General features: G+C 59.2%; 1 protein-coding gene across 1 annotated transcript; it reads right to left on the bottom strand.

The window, feature by feature from the left end:
- Positions 1-1,712: 1,712 nt before the first annotated feature.
- Positions 1,713-9,011, bottom strand: LOC103797184 (semaphorin-3G-like; the record flags this gene model as incomplete). The annotated part of the gene is given in 16 exon segments (XM_009069383.1): positions 1,713-2,177; positions 2,269-2,408; positions 2,711-2,936; positions 3,113-3,154; positions 3,401-3,492; positions 3,609-3,840; positions 4,103-4,247; positions 4,440-4,509; positions 4,612-4,726; positions 4,806-4,948; positions 5,185-5,301; positions 5,387-5,477; positions 6,084-6,119; positions 6,121-6,213; positions 7,756-7,818; positions 8,851-9,011. Coding segments are annotated over 16 exon segments (2,231 nt in total), but the record flags the coding sequence as incomplete, so codon positions are not given.
- Positions 9,012-10,533: the final 1,522 nt, after the last annotated feature.

The following is a 10,533-nucleotide window of genomic DNA, read 5'->3' as shown; positions in this document are numbered from 1 at the left end:
ACACGCAGCTGAGGCCTCAGGACCCCTCTTGCTGCCTCCCCCCAAACTGGGCAGTGCAGCCACTGCTCTGTCAAACACAGGAGGTCGCTCAGGGCCAGCAGGGCACAGGCATTCTGAGTCAGTGCAGGCACTTGGAGTTATTAAATCCAGGCCCTGAAGACTCCTGTCTCATTTCTGGCTTTTACCCATATCCCTCCTTGTCTCTGCTTGTTGGTGCTTCTCCTGTGCCACTCAGGCCTGCAATCAACCAACTCCACGTGCTCGGCTCCAGTCTGGCCCCATAACTCAGCACTGCCAGCACTGCTCCCCACCCCGCAGAACATGTCCCAGCCTGACAGCCCCACCACAGTTCTCCCACCCCAGCAGACACCCCAAGCAGGCATCTGGAGCTTGAAGGAGAGGCGGGATGGGGAGCTGGAGAAGTAGGCCAGGAACCCCCAGCCCCTCTCTGTGGCACAGGGCAGTGCTGCTGGGGGACTTTGCTCCTGATGAGCTGTGCTGCTCCACTGCTACAGCACAAGCACACACACACACAGGGAGGAGAGATGATATCACAGCCTGGCTTTGTGTGAGCTATTTAGGGGCTTTAATTACTATTATTATTATTTTTCTTTCCCGTTCCTCTGGCTCTGAACAATGCCCATCCCCAGGGGGGCTGTGGTTCACACCATTGTGTGGGGCTGCCTTGCCTCAGGAAGGGGCAGATCCTTATCACCCTGGGCTGACCAGGGGTGAGCTCATGTCGGGTGAGGAAAGCAAGGAGCACCTTGCCTGGGATGGGGCTGGCAGCCTGGGGGTGCCCTCCATGCACCCAAATCCTGCCTTCGGGGGAGGCCCCACGTGCAGGTTTAGCTCCACCAGCCTCATCCCACCCAGCCCTACAGGGCCACCAACCACCAGAAACACACCCTGCCTGGGCTGCAGCCCCCACAGACTGTGCTGGGGCCACCCTCTGCATGGTCCTGCTCCCACCTGGGCACAGTGACAGCAGTGGCATCAGTGCCTCTCCCATGTTTACCCAGGAACAGGTTGAACCTGCCGGCAGCCATTTGCTTTCCAGCCCTAAAAGGGTCTGTGGCTGTGGAAGGGGATGGAGGGGAAGCAGGGAGCTGCACCCAGACAAAGGCTGGCACTGCTGAGCATGTCCTGGTGCCTAGGGAAGGTAGGGAGGAGCCCTGCCCCCAGGGTACACCCGGGGTGGCACAGCACAGCTCTGACTCCCCGGGTGCAGTAGGTGACAGGGTTTATCCTGGACACAGAGGCCTTTTGGGGTGATGCTGTTTTCCCCACTGTGAGAGCAGGCATCATCTTCCTCAGGCTCTGTGCTGCTGTGGAAGGAGTCTGGAGCCATCAGCTGCTCCCGGTGGCACCATGCTCAGCCCTGTTATTTGCAGGGGAAGCCAGCCAGCTCCTGGGGTGACAGCACAGCAGTGCCACCACACCTGCTGAGCCCAAACCCACCCAGGGACCGTGGCCTCCACCTGCCACAGCACCCATCAAGAGCAAGGAGGAGGACAGTGTGTCCCACCACACTGCCCATTTTGGAGGTGACCCTTCAGACACCGAGGGGGACAGGGACCTGCTCATCCACTGGGCAACCAGACTGGCACCACTGCAAGCCACCCGCCAGGGCAAGAGGCCTCAGGGCTGCCAGCAGCACAGGGAGCTGGAACTTGCCCACGGCCACCCCACACCCATTACCCTGCCCCTCGCTAAGTGGCCACCGCTTGCCGGGGCACACGGTTCCTCTCACCGTGGGGCTTGGCCATCCGTCCCTTCTTGCCCACGTCCACCCCAGCCAGGGCCAGCTTGGCCTGGGCCAGCTTGCTCTTGCGGTGGTGTGGGCGACTGCCACACCAGAGCCGGGCACAGTACTCCTCCACCCGCCGCAGGTTTTGGGAGCTGATGAGGTGCATGATGTCCTTGAACCAGGATTTGGAAGCCTGTGGCGCCAGCCGGGGCTCAGGGCAGAGCAGGCGTGGGGACTCATCCCCCCGCTCCCGGGGGAAGGTGTATGCCAGCTGCTCGCTGGGGATCACCTCCAGGACTGTCTTGGCCACGGTCTGGGTGAAGCCGTGCTCCAGCGTTTTGCAGTAGTAGATGCCAGCATCATTGCGGTGTAGCTTGCGGAAGAGTAGCCCTTGCTCTGTCTGCAGGATCCGCTCGTCTGTCTTCACCTGTTGGCCACCATAAGGTTGGGAGGTCCAGGTCTGGCCCAACATCCCTCCTGTGTCCCCACAAGGGGAGCAGGTGCTGGGAGAGCCTCACCTCGTCCCGCTGCTCGTCAGGGGGTCTCTGGACAAACCACTGCACACTGGCCTGCGGGGACCGGGGCACACACTCCAGGAAGGTGCTGTTGTCCTCTGCCCCATAAAGCACCTTCTTCTCAACGCTCTCGAAGTCATCCACTGGGGTGAAGACAGGCACAGATTCACTGGGAGGGAAGCACCAGGCCTCCCCCTGACCAGGAGTCAGCTCCCCTTGGCCACCACGTGGCTTCAGTCCCTTTCTGTCCCTGCGGACAGGCCCCAGCCCCGGCAACACCACCTTCTCTAGGGGGAACCCTTGGGTCTATGTGACATGGAGATGAGGGTGCCCCAGCCCACCTGGGATGGCTGCAAGCCCCTCTGCATGCCAAGGGCTGTGGATGTCAAGACATCTCGGGCACCTGGAGGAGCCCCTCAGCCCTGTGGGCCCTGCAGTCTCTCACCGGTCAGGTTCTGGTCCAGACACTGGTGCACAGGGTTACTGTGCCGGGCGTCCTGCCGGCGATAGCGGTGCTTGCCAGAGGGCTGGGAGTAGGTGCAGGCAGTGCCATCCCAGGTGCAGTAGGGATCCCTGGCCAGGCAGCATTCGGCACATGCTGTGCCATAGGACTCGCACTGGTGCAGCCGTACCTGGGCCACCCCCAGGCTGGAGCCCACGTAGAGTGTTTGCTGAGGGAACAGCAAAATGATGTTGGCAGCCCTCATGGGCATGGTACTCAAAGTCTTCAGCCAGGACTCCCCAGGGCAAGCATGATGTGGCTTTGAGAGGCTGGTGACCACAGCTCAGGCCCTGCTGGGCACCTGCCCTGTCCCCAGCCCTGTGACCAAGCCACATCTGTACTCACGCGCTTGACAGAGATCTCCATCTGCGTGATGGGCACAGGCATCTGCAGGGGAGGAGAGTGGATGTCAGGCTGGCAGAGAGCCCAGCTCACTCAGTGCAGGTTCTTGGGGGGACATCAGGAATGTTTTTGGGGAGGGTGAAAATAGCCCAAATCACTCTCTGCTCTCACAGCCCTGAGACCTCCAAGTGCCCAACAGTGCAGTGACAGCCCTGAGCCTCTGTCTCCAGATGTCCCCAACCTGAGCTCACCCCACTGCCCTCTCCCTTGCAAGTGGGCAGCAAACGTCACCTTAAAAACCTGCAGCTCCTCCAAGAGGACTTCCTCAGCTGTGGCTGAGCTTGTCTTCTGCAGAACCACCACCTTCAGCACCGAGCCAGCATCTGCGTGGAGGAGGAGGATGGAGGCGTGAGCACCCTGCCATCACACACCCCAACAGTATGCCTACTGGTAGCCTCAGCACTGAGGCTCCTTGCTGCATGCTGCTCCTGCCACTCACCTGTCCCGAGGAAGAGGATGTCATGCTGCCCGTCCTCAGCCTCCACACGGTCCACCACGAGCTGGCGCAGCCGGTGGGGCAGGTTGGTCTTCACCAGGAGGGGCCGGCGGTGCCGGGGGTACACAGGCTTGTACATGAGGGGGTGAGCACGGGCAAAGTGCAGCACCTCGTCGGGGAAGTCCTTGGTGGTGCTGTACTGCCGCCGGGGTTGGTTGGTGGTCTTGCTGGGACACTGTGCGGATGAGAGGGGCCCAGATCAGCCTGGCCACCCCAGCGCCCATTCCTCCTTCCCCCTCCATTGCCTCTCAGAGCTGCTTTGGATCCTTCCTCATCTTCCAAATTTGGAATCTATCTTCTCCACCCCTTTGCCAAGATTTTGGCCTCAGCTGCCGCACGGTGGATCCCATAGGGAGCAGGTGAGAAGATTGGGGATGGCCTCATGGAAGAGCAGTTGGAGGAGCAGAGGGAACACACAGCTCCAGGGAGTCACTCACCACACCTGGCCGTGGGTAGGGCACCCTGCCCTCGTAGGCACCCCACTGGTGATGGGGGCTCTCCCGGTGGGCGAACGGCCCGTTGAACACCTCCCGGATGTCAGCCATGCGGTACACACAGACAGCAGAGCCCTGGAAAACATGGCTGAAAGGGAACAGAGAATGGGATGACCAGAGTTTTGCTTGACACTGGTGACAGTGAGGCTCATGAGAGCACCATCTCTGTACAGACCAGGGCAGAGCTGGGGAGCAGCCAGAAACCCTTGGTGACAGTGACAAGGCAGGTTATGGGCAGCTGCAGCTGGATGTCCCCAAAGGCTGGAGCTGAACCACCCACCTGACAGTGCTGAAGAGGGCATATATCTCTGGACTCTTCCCATCCTTCGTCCTCAGCAAGAAGACATCCTCTGGAAATTAAACCATGGGATTTCTCCTGGAATCCCAGGAATTTCCTGAAGCGACCAGCTAAGTGCCTAGCCTGGTGAGATACAGCTCCATACACTCCTTACCCAGCTCATCAAAGTAAGTGTCAATGCCACCAGGTCCAGGGACAGAGCACACCAGATGGGCTTTGTTGAAGGTACTCCACTTGTTGACCAGCACCCTCTGGCCACCAGCATCATTCTGCAGAGACAGAGACCATCAGGGCCACTGCTGTGACTTGGTGCCTCCCTGTGCCCCCCAGTCCCCACCAGCATCTTACCACACAGACACGCCCCACACGGCTGACAATCGCGTGCTCCTTGTTGTCTGTCTCCACCACCTTCTCCGTGAAGAAGAAGTAGGCTTTGTCATTGTCCCGGTCATCATTGTCTGGGATCAAGTGGGCTGCCACAAATTTGGGGTCTACAAGCAAGAGCCAGCCATGTCAAGTGGAGTGAGAGAGCACAGCTCACACCATGCTGAGGCTGGATGCCAGCCAGGAGGACCTCCAGACCTTGCTAATTTGGTGCCTTTCCCTGCTCCTACCTGGCATGGGGGATGCTGCATTGTGGTCAGTGGATGCTCCAGCCACCATAAAGCTCATGGTCCCCAGCATTAACCCAGCCAGGGGGCATGGATGAGGACAGGGGAGCCGTTACCGTTGAGTAAGCGCTGGTCCACCTCAGTGCGCAGAGCGGAGCGGGTCCCCATGCTGCGGAAGATGCCAGGATCACGTCCCAAGAAATCTGCAGTGAGGCCAGTGTACAGCTCCCCACCTGCAAACACACCAAGGTGGTTGGCACAGAGACTGTGCCTGTCCTGCACCCCAAAGGCTCCCAGATCCCAAGCAAGACAACCTACCAATGATGGCGCTGGCGAAAGCGCGGCTGGGCTCATGCGGGCACCTGCCCCGGCCGGTGTCCACGCTCGTGGGGTCCAGGCTGAAGGTGTGCTGGGGAGGGGGAGCAGTCAGGTGAGCCTTGGGCAGTGCCTGGGCAAGCAGGGGCTGGTACTGGGTCCTGCCCATTCACAGGTGCCTCATCAGTGCACCCAAAGGGACCATCTGGAAGTGGAATCCATGCTTCTTGAGGGAAGACTGATCTTATGAGGATGCACAGCAGACGGAGGGACCTGCCAGCCCCACTGCTCGCCCGTCTGCCTAGCCAGAGGCATTGTGATAAGGTAGGGCTCCCACTGCCTGCACAGTGCTGGGCTGTGAGGAGGGATCAGGGGCCCTGCTGTTCCACCCTGGCCAACTTGATTTATGAGCAAAGAGCTAGGAGAGAGAGGAAATGCCGCCCGTGCCTCAGCCCCTGTCAGGACACCAGGCCCTGGGGACATGACTCAAGGGAGACGCCAGTCCAGACAGTTGGGAGAGCCACGAAGGGACAACAGGGAGCTGGTTCCTGACACCTTCCCCTCCCAGCTTAGGGGAGGGATGAGCCCAACACTCCATCCAGCATCCCCATGCAGTACCAAGGCCCCTCAGGAGGGAGGCAGATGATGGGGTTCTACCTCCCTGGGGTGTCCTGCCAGGGATGCTCAGACGCTGCCCTACCTCACCACGGTGCCCCACGTAGACAATTTTTTTTTAAGGTGCAGACAGGATGGAAGGCACCTGTCCCACAGGCCAGCAAGTGTGTCCGGTTGTAGGGGTGCAGCACACGGACATAGTTGGCACAGTCAGTCTGGGGGGACAGCACAGGAGGGGAAAAGTCATGGGGGGCTAGGTGCTTCACCCACCCCCAGCCCCCTACCCCTGCCTGGGTCCCTACAACAGTGGGTGAGCCCCAGCCCTGGCTCCCTGGGCTGCACCCAGGTTCTCTGCCTCCAGACCAGTGCCAGGGCTGCGAGATGGCAGCTTGTACCTCTTGACAGGGCTGGCACACACTTCAGCTGGATGGTTCCCGTCCCATTGCAAAAGGACAGGGCTTTTTACTGGTTCTCCTGCCACCAAGAGCATCCCAGGGAAACCACACAGGATCCAGCAAGCACCTGGGCATCTCCTGCCCATGGATACCTGTGCGCGCCCCCTGTCACACAGCCCATGCTGGCCAGGGGAACAAGGTCATCTGCCCAGCAAGCTTCAAACCCAACCCCAAGCTTCTGGCTCCCAGGACGTGACCAGATGCAGGGACATCCTTCCCTGTCATGTTCCTGCTTGCGCCAGGGATGAAACAAAAGGAGGAAACACTGGAGACAGAGACCCACAGGCATTCTGGGCTGCCTCCAGGACAGCCCTGATTGCTGTTGTCTGGAACTGTCCCCTTCTACAGGGGACAGTAGCAATGACACCCCCAGGGCTGGAGACCTGCCACCTCTGACCTCGTGCATTCTCTCCTGGCAGTTCCCACTGGAAAAGGGCTCCCATCTTTCTCCACTGTTAGCTTGGCAGCTCCCCCTGACCAGCACTAGCCCTGCCTGCCCCCCATCAACCCCCTCTGCAGGACACGAGGCCCCTCATCTGCTGGGAACACTACTGCTGAGACGCCCCAGGGGTTCCCAGCCTCCTGCTGTTTATTTTCTCTTTGCAAAGAGCCTCTAAAATAGCAAGTGAAAAAAAATACATGATCAAGAAAAATAAAAAGTTGAGCCTGCCCTGGCTTGGATCTGTCGGTGAGAGCTGGTAAAATAAACACACAGACCAGGATGGGGACTCCCAGGAGCAATTCATCAGGGCTAGGGGAGCCTCGGGGACTTTCTCTCTGCCATAGTCCTATTTCATATTGGGGCAGGGAGACGCAAAGAGGGGTAAGGTTTGGAGAGTGAGGTCACCGAACTTGAGTGAGTTACAGGTTTCCCACCATCAGAGACAGCCAGGATGGGCCAGACAGCATTGCTGGGGTCTGGAAGCACAGCACAGGGTTTTGGTCCATCCAAGCTTGAGTCCTGGAGCCTGGCTATCCCTGCCCACTTGGTGCAGCCATGCTGAGATATGCTGGTCACTGCTCTGGGGCCAAGCAGGTGAATGGAGACACAGAGGTTGGATTTCCAAAACCTGGAGCAAGCTTCTCATGTGGCCAGGCTTGGCCACTGAGTCCCTACCTCAGTTTCCTTCATGCACCAGGATGGTCCCATGCTCTATCCCAGCATTAACTGCCCTGAGAGCCCCACAGAGCCATCCCCAGTGGGATGACATGGCACAACCCTGGCACAGCAAGAGCCATCTAGCACTGGGTCACAAGGGGAACCCTCAGCTCAGGGCCAAGCATGCATTGGGTGAGACTCACCCCTGGGTCCTTCCCCTTCTGAACACACTCCTCTGTCTGCCCGGGGAGGGGCGGCCAGTAGATCTGGAACACAAAGGGCTTATTGGAGCAGGGAGGGGGGATAGCAGGGACCCAGCCATGCAAATACATGTGCCCAGGCTGCTGATGGCAAGGGCATGGAGAGAGGGACAGAGAGAGGGATCACAGCTCCCTTAAGCTCACCAAGCCCAGGGCTCCCACCCTGCAACCCCAGGCAGGACCCTTCCTCCTGGGAAGATGCACAGCTCCCAGCCCGGCTGGATTTGGGTGGTCACCCTGCGAATGGCTGGAGCTCGCCTGGATGGGGGTGAGCTTGTGGGTGGCCTGGGGAAGCAGAGCCAGGGGACATCAGGAGTGATGTATCCCATGTCCCTCACAGCCTTTGGCAGCTCTCAGACCAAGGGCAGCTTGGGTACACAAGCCCTTGACCCCATCGCAGTGACCCAGCACTTCATTTCCTCCTCCTCTTTCTTCAGGCAGGAACAGCCCAAAGCCATGTTTGAAAAACAAGAAGTCAAAGTGGAGAGGGTAAAGGAGGATGGGAGCCACCATCCACAGCACCATCACTCTGGTCCATCACCTCTCCCTCCAAGGAGCCAGGAGAGGTCTGGGGACTTTGCCAGCTGAGCCCTCGCACAGCTTGCTGCAGTGATGGATGCCTTTAGCTCCTTGTGTCTGCAGGCTTTCAGGTGACTATTTGGCCCATGAAGGGGATGCCCAGATGGGGATGGGCAGCACTCACTCTCCCAGTGGCAGTTTTTAAGAAGAGGGGGGTCCAAAACATTGCTCAGTGCCCAGAAATCACTGGCAGACTGCACCAACAGTCTCACAGGCTGCTATGACTAATTGCTGGCTAACTGCCCTCCAGCCACCACAGCCAGACCACCCTTGCCAGGCAGTACAAATTTTTGGGATCATTTTAGGGCACTTGAGATGGGGATATCCTCAGGGAGGGTCTTGTTTCAGGGTGACTTCTCCTGGGTCAGTTGGGCACTGTCTACTGAAAGGGGTGACAGGTCCATAGGGGGGCCAGGGTGGGTACAGAGACCCCAGGGTGCTCAGCAGGATTAAGCTCACCTCCTTGGTATCCATGCTGGCCCTGTCCAGGAGCAGGGAGTAGAGCACATCCTTCCCCCCGATGAAGAGCCGGTCACGGTACTCATCCAGGTAGAGGGAGTGGAAGCCCAGGAAGCCTCGGTGACCAAAGAAGAGGACGGAGCGGTTTGTGCCCAAAAGCTCTGTCAGGGAGAGGGAGAAGTGTCAAGAGGAGCCGTCCTGGCCGTGAAGACCCACAGGGCTCTGTAACCACTGCTCACATCAAATGTACCCTCCCAGACAGGCAAGACCCCTCTTACATCAAAGGAGCACCACAGTAAGGAAAAATGACTTGTGCAGGTACTCCAGCCCCCAGATACCCTTCACACCTGCTTAGGAAACATGACACCATGCTTAGACCCCACACCCTGGTGGCAGCACTGAAGGGTCTTGGCTTTCTTTCTCAAGGGGCATCTTGAGAGTTGTGATGGGCACAGAGGTAGGAGGGTCCCTCCAAGCTGCTGCTTCTGCGTATCATGGAGCCATCCTGGAGCCAGCAGAAGAGCTGTTCCCAGCCATCTCCATCCCTTCCTGGAGGCACAGACATCCTGGCCTCAACCTGGCTAGAGTACTGCTCTCCCTGTCGGCCAAGGACAAAGCTGTAGAGCCAGCAGGCTGCAGGGTTCCAGCTAGGGCTGCTGTGCCCAGCAAGGTTTGGCTGAACCATCCCAAACTCCTACTGTGGCCATGCCACAGCAAGCTGGGCTGTGCCATGCCTTCAGCACCAGGCTGAGCTCATGCAGAGCTGGGAGACCGGATGTGGGTGGGCAGAAAGCAGGTCCTGCCCACCCCGGGTGCCAGCAGGGAACACAATAGCAGGCATCCAGCCAGTGCCATGGGGAAAACAGCACACAAAGCCTGCCACTGCTACTGTCACCAGACCTCACTGGCAGGGAGGTTTCCTCCACAGCACAACATGGAGATGGCACTTGGGCAGAGACACTGGCATGGAGATTCTGCATCCCTAGGATGGACATCACATCCCAAAGCAACAGGGTCTGACAAAGCTCCCAAAGCATGTCCAAGCCTGAATCCCATGGGATGCCAGAGGGACCCCCATGGTGAAGACGATGCGGGGGCAGTGGTGTGACTGTTTTCCAGTAGGAAATGACTTTCAGGGTCAGCAGGCCGGCACGACGGCGCCCACACAGCTGCCACACAGGGAGAGGGCAAGAGGGAATGGCTCGGTTTCACAGGGCTCTGAAAACCCATCCCAGTGACTGCCCCAACCCTGGACCAGGCCACCATGACCGCCAGACAGAGAAGAGGAGGACAAAGCACCATTGATGATCCCGGCCATATCCCCAAACACCCTCCAGCCAGGAAGACTGCCAGCCGCTGCTGTTGACCCCATGGAAACCCCTCAGCCTGAGCATCCCACACACATGTCCCCATGAGAGGGGAGGTGGTGCTGGGACAAGCCCAGCTGCCAGCAGCCCAGGACACTGGGGTACCAAGCCCTGCTCTTGCTGGAGGGACATTTGTTGCCTCCAGCAAGGAGGTGGCCAGCAGCACAATGCCCCCATCCTGGTGGGAAATGCCTCTTTTGGGGCCTGTGAGACAAGGTCTGTCCCTGGAGGGGGACAACAGCCACCTCAACCCCATCGCACACAGGTCCCATCCCTACCAAATTGCACAAGGGCAGTCCCAGTGCCCCTAACTGGT

The sequence above is a fragment of the Acanthisitta chloris genome, unplaced genomic scaffold (genome assembly GCF_000695815.1).
Source record: "Acanthisitta chloris isolate BGI_N310 unplaced genomic scaffold, ASM69581v1 scaffold36930, whole genome shotgun sequence".
NCBI lineage: Eukaryota > Metazoa > Chordata > Aves > Passeriformes > Acanthisittidae > Acanthisitta > Acanthisitta chloris.
Note: the sequence above shows the minus strand (reverse complement) of the source record. Positions and strands in the feature narration are given on the sequence as shown.